We start from the raw sequence: 22,542 nt of genomic DNA on the forward strand, positions 1-22,542 counted from the left end.
CAGCAGACTCAGACTGGTGCCCTCAACAGCAGAGTACTGTGTGTGTCTGTCTATCTTTATAGTTTATATGTGAAGAAGATAGATGTAGTGTACAACTTAACAAATCCAGCATATTGTTAGTAGGTCAATATGATCCACCTCTGACATACTGGTTACCTATCTTTAATCACATTCCACCTGTTGATATCAGATGGAACAGTGGGCGATTGGAAACCCCAGATTTCCACAGCTGAATGACATATTCCCTGTGGGGTGAAAAATCTGACTATCCTGAAACACATCCAAATGGGCCACGGAAGATGTACAGACAAGTTCCACAAGTGGGGTAAATCTTCACCACCATCTTGTGAGTGCAACATGAAAAAACAGACAATAACTTATGTATCAACATGTTTTGTAGATACCAACAAGGATCCATTTGAAGATTTACTGATATTGTCAAGAGGCATAAATAAATATGTAAAAGATCTTGATGTCTGCCGACAGCTATCATTTTTGTTATATTATGCTGGAGAGTGGTGTGAAATGCTGATATTTAATAGTTTAGTAATCTTTAATTTGTAAAGCTATTCTTGTGATTCAAAAACTCATAATGTTTTCTGTAAAATAAATAAATACAAATAAATTATGTATTATGGGATGTAAATCTCAAATTTTATTTTGGGGAATACTGTTCTTTATACAATAATAATTCAATAAATAATGTCCCAAACTTTTTACTGTTCTTACTATATACAGGGGACATCCATTTATGTGCTTCAAACTTGACATTTCTTCTGCACATGTGGGAAGTTTCAAACTGTTCCAGCAGTTGGCAGAGTTTTAGTGAAACATCAGACTGGAATCCATGCAAGATACTCATTGCAAGAAATGGGCTATAATTGGTTGTGGGGAAAAAAAGCACGATGAACATCCATGAACATTTGCATGCTGAGTGTGGTAATGATGCAGTTGATAAAAGTGCTGTTGGGTGATGGGTAAAGAGATTAGCATCAGGAAAGACAGAAACTCAGCTCAATGTTCAGGCATATTTGGGACATCAAGTCACAGCCACTGCTTCTGACATGGTGAATCACACTGACACTATTATTTGTGCAGATAGGTGCAACACAACTTGACAGATATTGGTGAGCATTAAAAGAGCATGAGCAGCAGCTGAGACTTTTGGGTTATTTAAATGAGTGCTGAAGATTGGTTGCACAAATGCTCACAACAGTCTACAAAACTTTTAAAAAAGCCGTTTCATCTGAATTTTTGGGGCAGTTCGAAGATGATGTGCAGGCTTTTTGTGACAGACCATTACAGGTGACAAAACCTGGGTGCATCACTTTGAACCAGAGACAAAAAGCAATAACTGAGGTAGTACCATCAGCAATCATCAAAATAATAATAAATTCACAGCAGCTCCCTCTACTGACAAAGTCATGATGACAGTATTTTGGAATAGTGGTGGCTAATGGATCTGTTGCCAAAAGGCTCAACCTTTAATTCAGAGGAATCTGTGAAGACTCTGTATAAACTCAAGAACTGTTCAATCATGTTTGATCTGACAAGAATCCTAAAGAAATCTTGCTTCAATACAAAAATGCATGCTCACACACAAGTCTCAGAATCCAGACACACATCATCAAATGGGGTTGGACACCATTGCCTCATACACCCTACAGTTCAGATCTGACACCTTCGAGCTTCCATCTGTTTGGGCCACTTAAGGATTCTCTAAATGGGACACAGTTTGATAATGATGAAAATGTAATGTATGCAGTGAAAACATGACTATGAGCACAGACAAGAGGTTCTACCAACAGGGATTCCAAGTCTTACCCAAAGCTGGAGTAAGTCCATAGAAAATGATGGAGACTATGTCAAAAAGTAGTACATATGAAAGAAACATTGTTATTGTCACTAAATACGAACTCTTAAGAATAAATATGTTACTATGAAAAATTGTTCAACAAAATATTGTTTACTGAATGAGCTTCATATTTTCTCTGCTCTTCCAACACCTGTTCAGGATACCTGTAACACTCTCACATTGTATAAAAATACCTAAATTTTCACATGTTTAATGTATGCAATTGCCTGAATTTAGCAGCAAACTATTTATGTGTATGAAATTAGAATTAAGTTAATACCTTCAGCTGCTGACGGGCGTTGATATATATAAACAAGGACAGGTGAAAATGTGTGCCCCAACCAGGACTCGAACCCGGGATCTCCTGCTTACATGGCAGATGCTCTATCCACCTGTCTCACCGAGGGCACAGAGGACAGTGCGACTGCAGGAACTATCTCACGCACCGGTAGACCAACATTCTCACCTTGTATCTCGCACACCTGTAGACCCACATTCTCACCTTGTATGTCCACACACTACATTCGTAGTGTCCCACCCGAACATACTCATTACTCATGGAAGACATTATTACCAAGTCCCATAAGAGTTCAGGGAATATGTGTGCATCTGCACAGAAGAAGAAGGTCATGGCCAGTATTGCCAGAACTATATACTTATATAGATATGAAGTCTGTTTTTTCGAACATGTCCGAAAGAACAGACACCGTATCCATATAAGTATATTTATGTGTATGGTTATCCAATGTCAGTCAACAACTTGTTCATAAGACTGTCTTGTTGTATTCTATAACAAACCATTGCTGTTTTTGTACGTAGGCAATGAATCATTTAATGCTGAACAAAATATTATTACTATTATTATTATTACTACTACTACTACTACTACTACTACTACTACTAAGTGTCTTCATGTTTGACTAGTTCTTCATAGTAGACTGTACAAGAGTGATGTTGAGAGAATATTTTATGGAAGCACCACTATTTTCAGCATATGCATTGGATTACCATTTGGTTACCATTACATGACTCTCCCTGTCGCTCTGTCCCATAAAGCTATAGCTTTGTTCCTATACAGTTGGAAAACATGACTTAGGTCCATAATAATGAAAGCTATAGTAATGATAATACATACTAGTGTCTACAATTCTGGCAACTGAAGACACAAGGTGCTGCATTATTCACAAAATGAAAATGATCAGTACACCTACTGTCAAAGGACTGAAACCCATCAATTTTCTTTGTAAAAAATATATAAGCTGTACACTACACTTTCAGTTTATGTCTTGTATTTAGAAAGGTTCTATAACTGTACAAGCAGTGTAAAGTATGTTCCATTAATATTCAAAAATCTTTCTTTTTTTAGATGTTAGTGCTGGACAATCAAGTGATACTACAGTCAGATATCAAATTCTGATCTTATCTTCATGTAACTTGCTACAGTCAATGTACTAACTACAATGATTCAAAATTTTGTTCTCCTTTATGTTAAGTGAAGAAAGAAATAAAAATTAGTTTGACCAAGGAAAACTAATGCTATTACATGTTCCAAAAGCACTTAACGATGGTAACAAAATATATTAAAGACATTAATAAAGATGACTGCTAAACTGCAACTCCACAACTAAAATGAACCTTATTATTTCATATGTATAATTTTTCTTTAAAAATGCTAGTAGAGTAAGCTAACATGTGCTCTGAATACTGTGGATGCATTGATCATTGTGGCACTTACTATCTATGGTGTGCAACTGTCTAACATGAATAGACTGATGTGAACTGGAGAAGTAGAGTATCTCATTTTATGTTCTATTCCACCACATGTTGAATTTTTCCAGAGAATAGATCAAATGTACTTTCAACTGAATATTCAATAAACACAGCATTTGTAACCACAGTAACACTACACAACAGAAAGATAAAACTGTGTTCATGCACTCAGAAATGGAAATGCATTTTTCTTAATGATAATAAGGAATCGAAGAAAGATGGTAGATGCTTGGAATATTACAATAAGCCATTTTTAATTTAAAATACACAAAAAATAGGAAGGCAGTGGAGTACAACTGACTCATCAGCAAAATTTGCAAAACAGTTTGAATTATCACTGTTATTCGAACAGTTTGGCTGATTTTCTCCAAATAAATTTACTGTTCCATGTTATAGTGCTGTTATTGAACACTTCTTTGCTATCATTTATATTTGTGATTTGGTACATACTAAAAAGCCAACAAAGTAAAATGTTCATGGTTTATGAATAGCCATATCTTTCAATCCAATATTTTTTCACCTAATATCAGCCCTAATTATAAATTCATCAGTACAATTTTCAATATATGAACTACAATTACCATGTCTTCACAGCCTAGATTAAAAACCCAGTAATTTTCCTCTCATCTCATGTTCACCTAAACTGAGCAGTTCCATGATGAAATAACAGACAAATATTACACATATAACTAGGTAAAATCCAGACTGATTATAATGATACTTTGTATCAAAGATATATTAGCTTTCATTCACAACTTACAGGTAGGTTTCATGACAACACTGACCGCATTTACAGTAATCTTGCCTTGCCAACTTATTTTTCACAGTAATCTCGCAAATGCTTTGATATGCCTATAAATTTCAAATCTGTGTGACCACTCAAATATGAAAACATTTCATACATCCCTCTATTTAAATCTCCTTCTGTACCACCATCAAGCAATATTTTCACACAAAAAAAGCAAAGTGTAAAAATTCTCATCCTACAGGCACAAAATGCAAAGTGCTATAGTATGTACAAATGTGTGTAAATATTCTCAACTACATACACAGGGAGCCAGTTAGATACTGAACAGATGATTTAGGGCTATTAGGCAGGTGGCACTTAAATATTAGTAAAGAAAAGCTCAACCTGCTTGTAAAGCTGGTAGTAATGAAATTGTCAGTTATTCAATCTGTTGCCATGTTATGCTATTGACATAGCATGCAAAAGAGAACATTATTTGTCACTACCTTTAAGAAACCATTAGGAGCAGCTTTATCAAAGAATGAGTTCACAACAGTTTTCATCATTGATCTTCACACTACTAGTTTTTTCCCCTTGTTGTTGTCGCTGTGGTCTTGAGTCTGAAGACTGGTTTCATGCAGCTCTCCATGCTCCTCTGTCCTGTGCAAGTCTCATCATCTCTGAATAACTATTACAACCTAGATCTTTCTGATTCTATTTACTGTATTCATCTCTTGGTCTCACTCTATGATTTTTATCCCCAAAATTTCCTTCCAATATTTAACTGATGATTCCTTGATGTCTCAGAAGTTTCCTATCAGCCGCTCCCTTCTTTTAGTCAAGTTGTACCACAAATTTCTTGTCTCCTCAGGTCAATTCAGTGCCTCCTCATTAGTTACATGAACTACCCATCCAATCTCCAACATTCTTCTGTAGCACCACATTTCAAAAGCTGCTATTTTATTTTCTCCTTACTGTTTTATGATTATAAAAGTGTAATATACCCATAGGAAAGCCTCTTCAGAAAAGAAAGTAATACATGATTGTGTGCTAGCACTTAACATTAAGGTATTCAGTTTAAAACTTAGTAATGAAAGAAATTTTTATCACAAGTATTTTCCAAGGAGAAGGGAACTGGTGGTACAAATGTTCCTGGTGATTATTTGTAGCAATGCCCTAGGTTAAATTTCCAAGATCCCTTTAGTGTCTCATGAAGTTAGGGCATGAGAGATTGTTAATTATTTGTTGGAATGGAACATTAAGTTTGATGGCACCCATGGAGACAATCTACAAAAGTAGAAATTTTGCTGGTACCATTTTTCAAATATTCTCTTATTTTGTTTCCACATTCTCACATAACAACACAAAGTCTGCACTGCATAAGCACTTAGCACAATCACCCACAAGACCCAAATACACATGACACTTCACAATACATTGGCACAAGACAATAAAAAGCAATCTCCGTTAAAGCCTTGTCCAGGACAACGAAGAAGGATTGCCACATTGCCCCCTACACTTGATGGTTGTGTGTATGACTGGCTACAAAGTGGTTCTAGTAGAAAATGTATCGACCACTAGTCAGGACTAGATCATGGAGATAGATCCCAGAAAGAAAAAATAAATCCAATATCGCACTATAGCACTCCACAAATGACAACATTTTGCAGATTCTTGAAGAAGTTTTGGATATTCAGTGCCAACAAAGACACTGTTGTTCCAACTGACTGACTACTGTGAAGTCCAACTTTATCAGTGACTTATCATTATTATTAATTTCATAGTTTTTTCAAGAGAGGAGGGTCTGGCACATGCTGTGGTGCTCAAAAATAAGACTTTTTATTTCTTACAAAAGATAACTGTAAATTGTAGATACCATATGAGTCTCATTGTGACCTATCAAATCAAAGCAGTTTGTCTGGCAATCTAGTCAGTCCAGTTATATTACTGCCACCTGCATATTGTTACATTTTAAGAACTTGGAACCTTGATATCCAGCAGTCACATTTTATTTTGAAATTTTGCAGACTTCTGCTTATGTTTAATTTATACTCTCATACTGCTGTCTATCTTTGTTTGACATATAACAATATTATGAGAAAGAAAATTGCTACTCACCATATAGCAAATATGCTGAGTCGCAGATAGGCACAATAAAGACACTTCTACAGTTAAAGCTTTTGGCCATTGGCCTTTGTTAACAATAGACAAACACACACACACACACACACACACACACACACATACACACAAACACACATACACACATGCAAATGCTACTCACGCACATGACTGCAGTCTCAGGCATCTGAAACCACACTGTGAGTAGCAGCACCAGTGCATGATGGGAATGGTGGCGACTGGTGGGGGGGAGGAAGAGGAGGGATAGTATCGTGGGGGTGGCGGACGGTGAAGTGTTGCAGGTAGACGGAGGGCAGGGGAGAGGTTCGGGGGGGCGGGGGGGGGGGGGGGGGGGAAGTAGTAGAAAAGGAGAGAAATAAAAAGACAGGGTGTGGTGGTGGAATGACAGCTGTGTAGCGCCAGAATGGGAACAGGGAAGGGGCTGGATGGGTGAGGACAGTGACTAACGAAGATTGAGACCAGAAATGTTCTGCCCACTATCCTTCCCACCCCTCCCACAGTGGTATTCCACCGTCCACCAAACCTTCACAATATACTCGTCCATCCTTGCACAACCCTGCTCCCAATCTGTTACCTCATGGTTCATACTCCTGTCCCATACATCCTCCCACCACCACCTACTCCAGTTCAGTCACTAACATCACCTATCCCATCAAAGGCGGGGCTACCTGTGAAACCAGTCATGTGGTCTACAAGCTAAGCTGCAACCACTGTGCTGTGTTCTATGTACACATGACAACCAACAAGTCATTTGTCTGCATGAATGGCCACTGACTAACTGTGGCCAAGAAACAAGTAGACCACCCTGTTGCTGAACACGCTGCCAAACATGATATCCTTCATTTCAATGACTGCTTCACAGCGTGTGCCATATGGATCCTTCCCACCAACACCAGCTTTTTCGTTAGTCACTGTCCTCACCCAAAAAGCTCCTTCCCTGTTCCTACTACTAGCACTACACAGCGTGTGTGTGTGTGTGTGTGTGTGTGTGTGTGTGTGTGTGTGTGGGTGCGCGCGCGTGTGTGCTTATATGTGTCTATTGTTGACAAAGGCCAATGGCCGAAAGCACTGTAAAAGTGTTTTTGCCATGTCTATCTGTGACTCAGCACCTCTGCTATATGGTGAGTAGCAACTTTCCTTCTTGTAATATTGTCACATTCCATCCTGGATTTTCCATTGTTTGACATATGCATGTGTTTCTCTTACAGCCAACCTCATTTGCACTCCTTTTCCTTACCCTGCTCCTCCCACTTTTTCCTTATGTTTCTCATCCCTGTACCTTAAATCAGAATCCCCCTCCTCCTTCCCTTTTTGCAATACATAGTACACTCTTGCTTTTTTATAGCTATACTGTACATTGTATGTCAGTCTTATCTAATTCCCTGCCTGATTCTGAATGTGTTCCCTTGTCATCTAAGTGACTACTGTGCCATAGAATGCCACAAATTTCTCTGGCATCTGAATCTACTATACCACAGTTCACTATTTGTGTTAAATTCCTTTCTTTAGCTAATATGACTGCCATAATCTACATGTCTCCATGACTCAACCATCTTTCTATACATTTTCCTTACTGTTTGTTCTGATTAACTTTTGAGATCTGAATATTTTGTCTAAAAGCTCACGGAAAGTGTAAATTTCTTCATGTTTTTATTTGCCTTTCAATAAGACTTCTACAGTCCACTTCAATCAGTACAGTACATGCAAAAGTAGATTTTTCTATAAATAACAACAAATACTGCAGCTTACTTTAGTTTTCCTTGTGGTAGATATTCCTGTCCATTTACATTATTTTCCACTCTTCCTTTTGCAGTACCATCTGAGATCTTCAAATTGATTTCTAAAACAGTTAAATCTTTGAAATTTCAGTGTTCCAAACATTTGTTATGTTAAAACTCGCAATAATAATAAGATAAACTTTTCAGTAGCTGTACATAAAATAAGAGGAAGGTAACCATTCACCTATAGCAGACCAATGAGTGGAGCACAGAAACACACAACAGGAAACAGCATTCACACTAGCTATCAAGCTCTTGCTCTTTTTCTACAAAAAATACATGCATTCACACACACCCTCACAGTTAACCAAATGCATACTCCTGTGGTCATGGGAGACTCAATGCCATGGCCATGGGAATGCATGTTTTGGTGTCTGTGTGGTTGTGTTTATGAATGTGAGTACTTTTGCTGGAAAAAGAGTAAGAGCTCAAAAGCTAGTGTAAATGATGACTGATTTTTCCTGTTATACGATTCTGTGCGCCATGCAATGGTCTGCTATAGATGAGTGATTGCGTTTCCTTTATTTTACATTTTGCTCCATCCAGAAATGTCCATTATTGTTATACATTTCCAGCAGACATGGCAGTTGTGAGGTTGAACACAGATATCCGTAAACTAGGGGAGAAAATTGCAAAATTTCAATAACTCAGGAAAGCATAAAGCAATTTAAAGGAAAACTGAATGTAGTATTACCACTGTGGAACTGCACAAAACCATCACATATAAATCAGCAGCATTACAATTTACTTGAATTTGATTGCATCATCATAACATAGTAGACAACAACAAACCTAAGATGGAAGCTGCCAAAGTGGAACTCAGAAAACACAGTAGAGATAGCCAATATGGTCAATGACCTCGTGATTATACTGCGCAGATGAGTTTAAATCAAGGATCATAGGCAGGTTAGAGGCAAACAAAATTCTAGTAGAGCTGGTAAGATAAGAAATGTTCACATTTCTGTTGTTTGTAGGCTGTGACAATACTTTCTAAACACAAGGCCAGCATGCAGAAATTTCAGTCAAGGACACCAGAATGTAAGAAGATTTGGGTATAGCACCTGACTGACAATGAGGTCATCAGAGTTGGAGCACAAGCTTACGATAGCCAAAGATGTGGGAGGAAGTCAGTCATGTGCTTTACAAGGGAATTGTCCTGGGATCTGCCAACTGATTTAGGTAAATACAGTAAACTTAAATCTGGGTGGCCAGAAAGGGATTAAAATACCGCTGCTCCAGTGCTTTACTTACTCTGCCACTTTGCTCAGTCTCAGTCAAGGATGATGCAAACTGATTATTAGCATTTGAAAATATACACTGCAACAGTCCAGACACATACATCTTTTTATTTCCAACTAAAATAGTAATTTCAAATACCAGCCTAGGAGAATATTAATTTGAAACTGTTGCTGAATGGTGGTAAAAGGGTGGCAATTGGGGAAAATGCTTTTACTAGTAATTTTGAAAAAAAAAAGAAAACGTTTCATGTAATCAGAAACAAATTTCTGAGCCACCACCCAGTACTGAGTTTTGGGCAATGCAGTACCTGCATGTCTAATGTGAAGCAGTGGAGGCTTGGAAATTACAACCTGCAGATGATTGCCAAAAACCAGACTAAATTCAGTCTTGTACAGTCAGTCATTGCTTCCTATTTGTTCTGGAGTGATTGACAAATTTGTGCCATGAGAACTATTGCAGTTAACACTGATAGTTAAAAAAAAAATTATGACTAAGCAGTACTGTGCTTGTAATAATATTGGAAAAGTATATGTTTTTAATTTGGTTATCAGTGGTTTATCATACACTATGGAACTTAGATGAAAATATTTTCATTTTGTTTTCAGCAATTATTGCAGTGTACAGTTCTTAAATTACTGCAAGATGCTGAGAAAATTATTTACTCTTTGTTTTGTGATTTAGTATTCTTCATTTAGCAGCACATTTGTTTAGAGGATGTGAATTATAGGATCCCAGTTATCATTTTTATATTGATAAATTAAACTTCTCAGGAGATTTCTGCTTTAGGGCTTCAGCAGTGCATCACCTGAGGTAAACTATAATAACTTAAATCATTTGAATTTTAAGGCTCAGGATTGGAGGCAAAGTTAAAGACACTATTAAATAAATTCAAGTCTCATTTCATTTTCATTTTAAAGATAGAGGGTAACCACAACATTCAAATAACATACTTTTGTTGTTAAAGGTGTAGTTCACTAGACATATATTACATAAAATGAGGAAGCAATAAGTGTGGCAGTTCTACTGCAAATTTATTATGATACATTTTGCTGATCTAAGCACAAATAATATTAACCAGTACAGTGATCAGGTCCTGTTAATACAGAGCAGATACTTAGTTCCTAGGAGCTGTTTCTCTTTTGTTAATATATACAATGGCTCATACTACATCCGTATAGGTTCTCCTTCTTGACGGTACATCATGAGTAGTGGTCAAAAAGTAACAGGAATTTTTTAATTTTGTGAGATTTATGCATTCAGTTCTCAATTTCTTTTTCTTTTTTTCTTTTTTTATTATCTTTTTGGAGCACAGATTCCTAACATATGTTTGCATTTTCAGCTGTTTTGAATATTTAGTTTATTGTTGACAGTTGAAAAGGTTATATGTGTTTTCAACTGCTCAACAAATTTTTACTTTTGAAAAAGATGGATCAAAAAATTTACATTAAATTTTGCTAGAAAAATGGAACAAAGTGCAACATTGCATTCAAAATGTTGACTGCGGGTTTCAGAAAATCTACTATGAGTGAGACAAGAGCTTGATATAAACATTTCATGGAGGGCTGAGAAGACATTGAAGATGATGACCGCCCAAGACACCCTAGCAGGTCAATTACTGATGACAGTGTAGGAGAAATGATTCTGGAAAATGGCTGAATCACCATCAGAGAGGTTGCTGATGATGTTGGCTTACCCTTTGGCTCATGTCAAGCAGTTTCTTGGGATGCCTGGGCATAAGACATGTAGCAGCAAAGTTTGTTCTGAAAATGTTGAATTTCAATCAAAAACAACATATAGACATCATTCAGAAATTGCTGAATTGAGCTGACAACAATGCAGAACTTCTAAAGAAGTTATGAGATGTTATGAAACATCGGCACACAGGTATGATGTCGAAACCAAGGCCAAGTCATCCCAATGGAAGCTGCCTGAAGAGTCAAGGCGAAAAACAATTCAACAAGTTTGAACACATGTGAAGATTCTTCTCACTGTTTTCTTCAATTACAATAGGACAGCGCATCATGACTCCATGCCTAATGATCACACAATCAATAAGGAATACTACCTGGTACATGGAAGTTATGCACTCTTTGCGGTGAAGTAATCTAAAGAAAGCAACGAAAAACCAGAGTTCCCATAACTTTTTGATCACACCTCATACACAGAGCATAGCAAATGAATGAATGAATGGATGAATGACATAAGGAATAGAACTATGACCCCATCTTAGCTATAGTCTGCTCCTGTGTTGCAGCCACTGAAAGAGTGACATCAGTGAGTACTGACTGCAGAAGAAGATTTCATGGAGGAGACAGGTATTAGGAGAAACCAGAACAATGTCTACCATTCACTGATCATACAGAATTGAGTATTTGGAATGGGCATGCCAACATGAATACTGGACTGTGCACTTTTTTGTCTACAGATGAGTCCTCATCAATATTGGAAAGTAATAACAGATGTATTCCCCCTCGGAGATGTCTTTGGACAATGTAGTGTTGTTTATGGAGCATATGTGTATACAAATATTTCCATGTATTTTCCCATTGGGAACTGTGATTGCAAATTGCAGACATGATGTTCATGATGCTTATTTATGTCCTTATGCTCATAAAACAGCTGACTGTTTCATTGCAGAAGATGCTAAAGTGAACAGAAATCATATCTTAAACATCAAATGATTGGACGCATTTAGTGGCGAGCTCAGCTCCTGTCCTGAATCCTGGAAAGCATGACTGTGAATCGATCGATTGGTGAATGCTCTTGAGAGGCCTATCATTGCTCACAGTCTCATGACCAGACTTTTACTATGTTCTAAGTCTATTTGTGTATTCCACAAGACACTGTACACTGAGTGGCAAAAGGCACACAATGTACCAAATCACTTTGTTCTGTTCCATTTCTGGATGGTACATTAGAAGGATTGTCAGCATGGTTCTGTATATGTACAAATTTCTCCACCTTTTCCCTCATGGCCATTAAATGAGTCATGGAGGAAATAATATATTTCCTAATCATATCAGAACATGGACTCTCAGGATTTTGAAAGTAAGGCTATTAGCATTGGACTTTTTTTTTAACATTTTTGTGACAAGTTTCATGCCAGCTAAACAAACTTTTGATAAAATGTGCACCTCTTCTTTGAATATTCTCTATCACTTCTATTAATCCAGCTTGTAAGGGAGTCACAGAAATGAACAACACTCAACAGTTGGTTAAATTAGGTTTTCTTAAGCAGCCCCCTTCCTTAAGATCAGATCTCCAAGACAAATGGTATTCATTTCCAACAGTGCTCATAGATGAATCATCAATAGAACCACACACTGATAAAATATTTCTGAGGGTAATCATTTCTTGTATTTTTTCCTATGTGCTTCATAGTTATAGAACACTTGCAAGGTGAGGTGCCATCAAAATGCAGAGTCAGAGGCGAAAAATTCATTTCATGGCAACAAAATGCACAAAATCTAAACCGTTACAGTAGCAAGTTAGGCAATACCACCAAATGAAAGATAAAAATGAGACTAGAAAATGTATCTAAATGTCCACTCAATAGGCAGAATAGTAATAAAGATATTGTATATGAAAACACTTATCAACATAAGAAATTTTATAATTTCTAAATGCTTTCAGTGATTTGAAGGAACCAAGTGCCATAGACAGTGCTTGAATAACTCTTTTGAAACACAGTTTCAGAATTCTTATTAATGTAATACATTTTGAATTATGAGCCAGAAATGTTAATTTCAAGAAGTAAAAAATGTATCTGAATCACAAATCACCGAATGTAGCAAACACTATGAGACAGTGTATTATTGTAGCTACTTGTAAACATGTAACTTTCATTATGTTTAGTAATAATTAATAACAAATAAATGTAAATGTACTACCTCATTCATTAACATGTAAATAACAAGGAAACTAAGGAGCAAAAAAATTAATGGCACCACAGGAAAGCTGGTGAAATTAGCTCTTAATTCATATGTAATATGTGTAGTAGCAGTAAGTTAAATGTAAATTTGAGAATTTTGCAACAACACATTGTGTCTATTTAAGGGTGGTGGCTACAATGGCTGTGGACAATTTGCTTTAAGAGTTGGCTCTGAGTGGATTTATGGCTGATTAGTTGGAGGGTTGATTGCCATTTAAAATCACTGAAATTTTTTGAGCAATGGTTTCATGGACTTTAAAAATTTGTGCAGAAGTTCCAAAAAATTAGAAAATTTCAACAGTTAGTTTTGTAGAAAGTAACTATGAGCAACTACACGTAGGGACATGCAAATATTTAGACAGCTAGATTGATGAACTTAAATATTTTAGCTGATCGCATTTTGACTTGTGAATTTGTATACAGTTAGTGTCATGGACTCTAACTTCGAGCTGCAACATTGTCTGAGCTGCAAATTTTTCAACAGCTAGCTTTTTGGACTCCCAACTCTGAAAAGAATATCACTGGGACTCTTAAAAATCTTATGATGATTAGCTTGGTGAACTGAATTTTGACTTGTGAATTTTATGAGAATTAGCTTCAGGAACTTTAACCTTGAACAGTAATATGATGAGTTGGTCTTAACACACTTAGAATAAAAAGTGACTGTATCTGTTAGTGTGTTTCTTTCACCAAACTAAGGGTTAAACAATTTTTTTTATTTCTAGACATTAATGGTCCCCTGCCCTGAATCAACTGCCAGCAATCATCCAAACAATAATCTGATAGTGTTTAGACCATTTTTATTTATGCCAGTGACCATAATCCTTCCTGCACTTAATAATTATTAAGGAGGTAACAGAACCATTAATTGGGTGCTTAAACAAATATATGACTTTCCTCTAGACACCAACATAAGCCAGTGAACATTAAATTAGTCATACATAAACCCTCCGACTTGCCAGAATGCTGTAGGGTTTGAAATGGAGGCAAGATCATCACAATTTCTATTTTGCCTCTCAAGTCAAAATTTATGCAAGTAATAGTTGACCTGACAATAACATTCCAGTCGACCCATAAAAATTGGATTTTGACTGCTCTGTTTTGGTAATGACAATAATAATTTTTACATTTATCCACACTGATCATTTTCAATCAACAGTCCACCATTCTAAAAATTGTGAAGAGATCTCGGTATCTTAATTATAGTTTATTATGTATTTAATAATTGTTATACATCAAAATAAATAATGTTTTGTTTACTATCAGTATATTTATGAGATACACTGTAAGGAATGTAACTAATTGTATCAAGGCAGAAAGCAACTTAAACAGGTTACCAGACTGTAGAGGCACTGAGTGGTGTGTGGTCTCATAAAAAGAGTTTTTTAAATAACAATAAGGGCCACTCTGGCTGCCGTAACCTGGATTACAATATCCTTGCTCAATAGCTGAACTACAATAACCAAGATACTGTTATGAACCTATATTATGATTAGAAATGATTCTACAAAGTGAGCAGTTAAAATGCTTAATATCATTGTTTAGAATTACATCTTGAATTATTGGTCTCCCCATCAGGCCTCACTCTAATTGAGATTAACTCCATGAGCACTGATATCTCGTCAGTTTCCCATGCAGTGTACTAATTCCTAAACTGGAATAAGGAAATTGTGATAAATCATTAGAAATAATAATCCTGTCAAATTTTTTCCTTAATATACACTCCTGGAAATTGAAATAAGAACACCGTGAATTCATTGTCCCAGGAAGGGGAAACTTTATTGACACATTCCTGGGATCAGATACATCACATGATCACACTGACAGAACCACAGGCACATAGACACAGGCAACAGAGCATGCACAATGTCGGCACTAGTACAGTGTATATCCACCTTTCGCAGCAATGCAGGCTGCTATTCTCCCATGGAGACGATCGTAGAGATGCTGGATGTAGTCCTGTGGAACGGCTTGCCATGCCATTTCCACCTGGCGCCTCAGTTGGACCAGCGTTCGTGCTGGACGTGCTGACCGCGTGAGACGACGCTTCATCCAGTCCCAAACATACTCAATGGGGGACAGATCCGGAGATCTTGCTGGCCAGGGTAGTTGACTTACACCTTCTAGAGCACGTTGGGTGGCACGGGATACAGGCGGACCTGCATTGTCCTGTTGGAACAGCAAGTTCCCTTGCCGGTCTAGGAATGGTAGAACGATGGGTTCGATGACGGTTTGGATGTACCGTGCACTATTCAGTGTCCCCTCGACGATCACCAGTGGTGTACGGCCAGTGTAGGAGATCGCTCCCCACACCATGATGCCGGGTGTTGGCCCTGTGTGCCTCGGTCGTATGCAGTCCTGATTGTGGCGCTCACCTGCACGGCGCCAAACACGCATACGACTATCATTGGCACCAAGGCAGAAGCGACTCTCATCACTGAAGACGACACGTCTCCATTCGTCCCTCCATTCACGCCTGTCGCGACACCACTGGAGGCGGGCTGCACGATGTTGGGGCGTGAGCGGAAGACGGCCTAACGGTGTGCGGGACCGTAGCCCAGCTTCATGGAGACGGTTGCGAATGGTCCTCGCCGATACCCCAGGAGCAACAGTGTCCCTAATTTGCTGGGAAGTGGCGGTGCGGTCCCCTACGGCACTGCGTAGGATCCTACGGTCTTGGCGTGCATCCGTGCGTCGCTGCGGTCCGGTCCCAGGTCGACGGGCACGTGCACCTTCCGCCGACCACTGGCGACAACATCAATGTACTGTGGAGACCTCACGCCCCACGTGTTGAGCAATTCGGCGGTACGTCCACCCGGCCTCCCGCATGCCCACTATACGCCCTCGCTCAAAGTCCTTCAACTGCACATACGGTTCACGTCCACGCTGTCGCGGCATGCTACCAGTGTTAAAGACTGCGATGGAGCTCCGTATGCCACGGCAAACTGGCTGACACTGACGGTGGTGGTGCACAAATGCTGCGCAGCTAGCGCCATTCGACGGCCAACACCGCGGTTCCTGGTGTGTCCGCTGTGCCGTGCGTGTGATCATTGCTTGTACAGCCCTCTCGCAGTGTCCGGAGCAAGTATGGTGGGTCTGACACACCGGTGTCAATGTGTTCTTTTTTCCATTTCCAGGAGTGTATATAGAGGACTCCATGCATAGAAAAAAATAAGGTTTCAACTGTCACTGGAAATGTATTTTTAATATCCCAACAGCAGAGGATGTCAATAGAGGATGTGAGGCACTACAATTAGCATCTGCCTAGTGCCACCAGAAGCATGGTCACAGTGTTATGTGGCCTGACCCAACAATGGCAGCACAGAGCTAAGCGAGAGACTGCAGGCCAGTGTTTTTATAGTATGCACTATGACCTCTTTCAGTTCTCACCAAGCTGCTGTAAAAACAACCCTGCTTTGGACTTCGACTTCTGGCTTGTGTTCTTGGTGTTTATTCAGTGCTCTGCTCTTGACAACATTGGCTTTGTCTACAGATTACACTTTTGTATCAGGCCTAGGCACTTTAGTAATGATGAGTTCTTACCTTATCATGTTTATGGCAACATAATCACCTACAATTCCTGTGTTGTGGACCCAAGTTTATGGAATTTTGGCAGCAACCATCATCACTGCTGCAGCAGCACTTTCAAGAGCAATAGTCTGCAGTTCAAGAACAGTGACACAGAGAGCAGCAGGCAGTGATTCTCCAGCTTGTACCTCAGTAGCAACAAACACATCAGTTGGTGGCAGTGGCTACACCCCCACCACCATCTGCTGCATCCTATACAGTGAGCAGTGCTTTACTTTTGTTTCTAGTAGTCTTTGATATGATATGATGCAAAAATTGAAATCCTTTTTGGATCCTAGTGAATTGTCTTTCCAAGACCTCCGTATTCTGTTAACTAAACACTACAATCAACAGTTGGACCTTGTCGTGGTTCAACTCCAGTTTAATCAGTGTCATAAACAATATAGACAGTTGTATGCAGCTTGAGCTACTGACTTGCAGGGTCTCACCTGCAAGTGTAATTTCACATGTCAGAACTTGAAAGTGTCCTATGCAAAATTATTGATTCGAAAAGTGCTTGTGCACCTTACCTCTGACAGGTTGGTCACTAAAAAAGATTAGGTACGTCTGATCCTAGCCTTGGTGAAGTACTTCAGATTGTTTAATCTTTTGAGGTTGTTTTGGGAGCTCAGCAGCTTTTTGCAAATGGCACTTAGGTTTCCCATGTTATTAGTCATCAATGTGAGTACCTGTTAACTGATGATTCTGACTCAGCATCTTGTACTTCTGCCCTTAAGTTTCATACAAGTTCACAGACATCCAGATTGGTGATGTTTTGTGAGAGACTTAAGTATGTTGCTGATTCTGCTCCTTCCTCTGCATCGCAAGACCTTATTCGTGATGTTCCAGTGGACCAGTAACGCCCTCCCTCCTCAGTGTTGCAACATATGTCACTCATGTCAGTGAACCTTCAGTTCTGTCCAGAATCCAGCAGCGAGCATAACAGATGCCAATGTCTGCATTGTGCAGCAAATTGCTGGGTCTGCAGTTAGTGCAGTGACCTTGGTGTCAGCTGTCAACAAGTGACCCACTTCCCACAAGCTCAGCAGCAGCATGATGGCAATGCTGCAATACATAAAGTCACAGCTGCAGAACTGGCAGTTTCCTTGCCACCATGGAAACTCACTTTCACTTTGATGCTGTTCTGCCAGTCCATGGAGTTGCAGGCAGCTAGACACCAGCATAGCCTTGTCTTTAATCAAGGAGGACACATTCACAGGCTTTGCTCACATCTTTTGTGACAGTTCTGGCACCATGCCCTGTCTTACTGCTGCAGATCCATTCCTCTGCTCAGAGTACTGTTGCTGGCAGCTAAGTAAAAAAATGCTCAATTCTGATTAATCTTCTTAGTTGTGCACTCACCTACTGCTGCTAACATTTTCAGCTCAGATGCCTTGACTAGTTTTGGATTTGTAATGGAGAACCAAGCTCATTTAGTGTCAGTCAAAGTGCCTTTCTCTGGTCTTTATGTTCTGTGCATGTTGTACATGGAGAGTTTCAAACTGATGTTGGGTGTGCTGATAACTTTACAGTCCACATTTCTACAAAGCCTTCAGCAGTGCCTAAACTTTGGCAGACTCACCCACTTCTCTTTGTAGTTTGTGAGGCTGTTCAGGTAGAACTTGTATGCCTTCAGGACCAAGGTCTCCAGTTTCCAGCAGTCAAGGGGTGACACCTATGATGGTCATTAAAATAGTGAATGGCTCATTACATATTTGTGATGATTTTAAGTTCATGGTTAACTCACACTCTAACACTGATCTATACCCACTGCTTCACCAAGAGGATTTATTGGCTAAACTAGCTCAAGGTAACAAATTTATTGAAAGGATGTGTGCCTTTTAACAGCCACATGTTGAGGCTTCATGGCAGTTGCTAATTTTAAATATGCGATTTGGGTTTTACAGGTATGGGTATAACTGCATGCTGTTTGGGGCTGAGAGTGGACTAACCATTTTCCAAAAATATTTGGAACAGTGGATTCAAGATATTCAACACTGTCTCAACTACTAGTCATTTTACCACTACAGAGGTGATGCACATGAAATGTCACAAGAATCTTGAATTTCTTTTTCAATAGTTCCAGAAAATGGTTTGCACTGACAAATGGAAAAGAGCAGTTTCTTTGTACTCAATGTGAACCATATGGAGTGTATTCTTAGTTATAAAGGTATCACATCCACATGCAACCATGTTGATATGATCGTGAAGACACCAGTGGCAACCAACCTTCAACAGTTGCAGGCATTTCTAAGGAAAATAATGTATTATACCAAGTTTATTCCTCAAGTGGTGCAGATCACTCACACCCTCAATTAGTTGTGGAAGAAGGGTGTCAAATTTGTATGGTTGGCTGCCTGTCAACAGACTTTCCAGCAACTTAAAGATGGTCTCAAGGTGGCTCTGTGTCTAATGCATTATATGCCTAGTATGCCATTGCCATTGGTGATGGATGCATTCAGAAATGGCAGTGAAGGCGTTTTGTCACAGAATTTGTCATATGGATTAGTGCACTCAACTGCTTTCATCTCTAACACATTAAATGCTGTGCAGTTCAATTATTCCCTGACTAAGAAAGAATGTTTACTGATCATTTATGGAGTCGAGTAGTTTAATGTATATTTGTGTGGTAACAAATTTCACTTGTTGACTGAGCACAAACCCTAAATATCCTTGTTCAGGTGTTGGTCTAAGCTCCTGGTGAAGATGGTGCAGAGCCTGCAGCTCTGGGCACCGCTTTTGAGTGGGTAACATTATGAAATCAATTTTTATCTTAATGCCCAATAAATCAATGCAGATGTCCTGTCTGTCCTTCTTGGCTGTGAAACAGAATTTCATCATCAGGAAATTGTTTTGCCCTGGGTCCACAGCTGCAAATAACTTTGGACGAATTCCCACCAACAATGCATAAGGTCAGCTTGGCGTCATGTCATGTAGCAACATAGTCCAGAGCAAGGTTTTGTCAGCAGTCCAAAAACGGTGGCCAGAGCTCATTTCCTACCAGGCTAACCCAGCTTTTCAAAATTATTTTGCACTGTGCTACATGCTTAGTACCATGCAGGGCATCTTAACACTGGCCACAGGGGTCCCTGACTGCCATGTCATCATTCTGCATCCACTTCAGTCCTGTATCCTCCATTTCCTTCATGCATCACATTGGGAGATGATGCACTTGAGGCATTGGCCAGTCAGCATGTTTATTGGCCCAGCATCAATGTGTGCTGGTCCTGCCATGCCTACTCCCTCAATCAAGCATTTCCAGCTCAATGCTTCTCACCATAGCCTCATCCCAATCACCTATGGAGAGAGTCCACATCATTTTCAATGTGCTCTATGGTTGCTGGTGGTGAACACCCTCTCAAACCTTCTGTTTGTTGCACATATGCCATCCTACACCACCCCTGATACCATCCGTGTGTATGTGTGTGTGTGTGTGTGTGTGTGTGTGTGTGTGTGTGTGTGTGTGTGTGTGTGTTTGCAAGTTGGAAAATGAAATGAAGTCCCATGCATCTTTACAGAGCGTAGGGGAACGATGCGGGAGACCCGCACTGCCTTACTAGGCAAGGTCCTAATGGAGGTGGTTTGCCGTTGCCTTCCTCCGACCGTAATGGGAATGAATGATGATGATGAAGACGACACAACAACACCCAGTCATCTCGAGACAGGAAAATTCCTGACCCCGCCGGGAATCGAACCCAGGACCCCGTGCTCGGGAAGCGAGAACGCGGAGCACTCAAAAACAAGGTTGTAAGAGCCCATATGGAATTAATAGAAATGAATGTGGTCAAAACAAAGAAAATGTGAGAAAAGAAATAAAGGCAATCGGAGGTGAGATAGCATTAGCCCCCAGTCTCATAAATTTGAAGAACGTGGCCCAGAGGAGTAACAGTGATCTGGTGATACAAATGGAGTGAAACAACAAGCCAGACCACAATGATATTTTATTAGTGACTGGTTTCAATTTCATATAGATGTCACCTTAGAAAATAAGCACCATCTGACTGCAGTAAAGATCGTGTTGCCGTATGAGCATCTGAGGAGCCACCAGCAGCACCCATTTGGTACTCATTTGCTACAAGAAGTCAAAACCGGTCATTAATAAAATATTATTGCAATCTAGACCCTTTTTTCAGCCCAGTTCACCCAAGATCAATTGCACAGTCATACTAGTTCACATAATGGAAAATAGTATTAAAATTGTTCAGGTGTTTTAAAATTGTCAAGGAAAACTAAGTAAAACTAAAATAGATTCACAGGATTATGTGGCTGGCTGATCACTTACAAAAAGTGCATGAACCAGCCACTCTGATAACATATTAAAAATGTTGCCCTAACTTTTTAAGGAACATGTCAGACAAATCACAAAACCTTAAAATGTAAGCAACATTCACTTGATCACCATTTAAAATAGAGGGCAAATCTGTTAGTAAATGGGCAGCTGGACTATGGTCTGAAAATAAAGACACAGTCTAGGAAAATTTGGTGCACTGTGATCTACAAGCCATAAACACAACACACTGGAGGATCCTCTCGCTGGAGCAAGAAAACATGCTTTATAAGGGTGTGGCCTATGCAAAGATGAATAAGGAGCACATCATCCTGCATCTGTGACAGGAAGAAGGCACACCATGGTTGTGTTGTACATATCACTGGATGCAGCTTATTATCCATCACTTCCAGCCACTCTTCTTCCCGTCTTTGCATCGGTCTGCAGCTCAACAGTGAGGCAATAGCATGTAGGGGGATGGCACATTGAAGTATCAGGATCATCGTGTTACACATCGTTGGCTGCCAAATCTGCTCTTTTGTTCCCAGTAATATCCACGTGACCTAGCATCCACCAGAAAGACACATCCTTCCCCAGTCTTCATCGGTGGAGGACAGATCCCGGATATTCTGGATAACTTTATCTGGTGAGTACAAGCTTTGTCAAAAGTGAAGGGCACTCAGGGAGCCAGAAGAGACAAGGAAATTTAGCACTTGTAACAAATCTCATCTGCTCTGGTGCCTGCAAGATCAAGTATAATTTCACATCAAAGACAGTAAAGTCTTCAGGCAGGCAGATCTTGAGGACATGATCAGGGAAAAGAACAGAGCAACCAATGGAGTCTCCCTGTTTAGACTCATATCTAAACACAGCTGCAAAATTGTGATGCCCAGTTACAATATCATAGAACAATTTATTAAAAACTTATGCCTCTCAAATAATGCACTAAAATTATTCAGGCCCTCTGGAGTAACCAAGGTGACAGGCAGCTAAAACCCTGGATTTGGTGTTTTACTTGCTGTGATTTCATCACTTGCTGCACACAGAATCCAAAAAGCCTTGTTGCTCACGGGTGTTCAAGTGATGGATGAGCAGTAGTATGGTAAGGTGGTGAATTGGGAGTAGCAAGGAAGTTACATGCCTGGTGCACCATGAGGAGTTGCTGCCAGACAGTGAATGGCAGTTCTCCAGCCTCAGAATACAGTCTGGGTATGGGGCTGGTCCTGTAAACACCTGTGGTCAGCCTTATCCCATCATCAGGGATCT

General features: G+C 39.5%; 1 protein-coding gene across 1 annotated transcript in view; it reads right to left on the reverse strand.

The window, feature by feature from the left end:
• Positions 1-22,542, reverse strand: part of LOC124550709 (centrosomal protein of 131 kDa-like) — a 113,803-nt gene that overhangs the window by 88,271 nt on the left and 2,990 nt on the right. Inside the window, exon 3 of the mRNA XM_047125465.1 lies at positions 8,244-8,334. Coding sequence (XP_046981421.1) covers positions 8,244-8,334 — 91 coding nt within the window. The remainder of the gene's footprint in view (positions 1-8,243; positions 8,335-22,542) is intronic.

This window comes from Schistocerca americana, chromosome 1, assembly GCF_021461395.2.
Source record: "Schistocerca americana isolate TAMUIC-IGC-003095 chromosome 1, iqSchAmer2.1, whole genome shotgun sequence".
Lineage (NCBI taxonomy): Eukaryota > Metazoa > Arthropoda > Insecta > Orthoptera > Acrididae > Schistocerca > Schistocerca americana.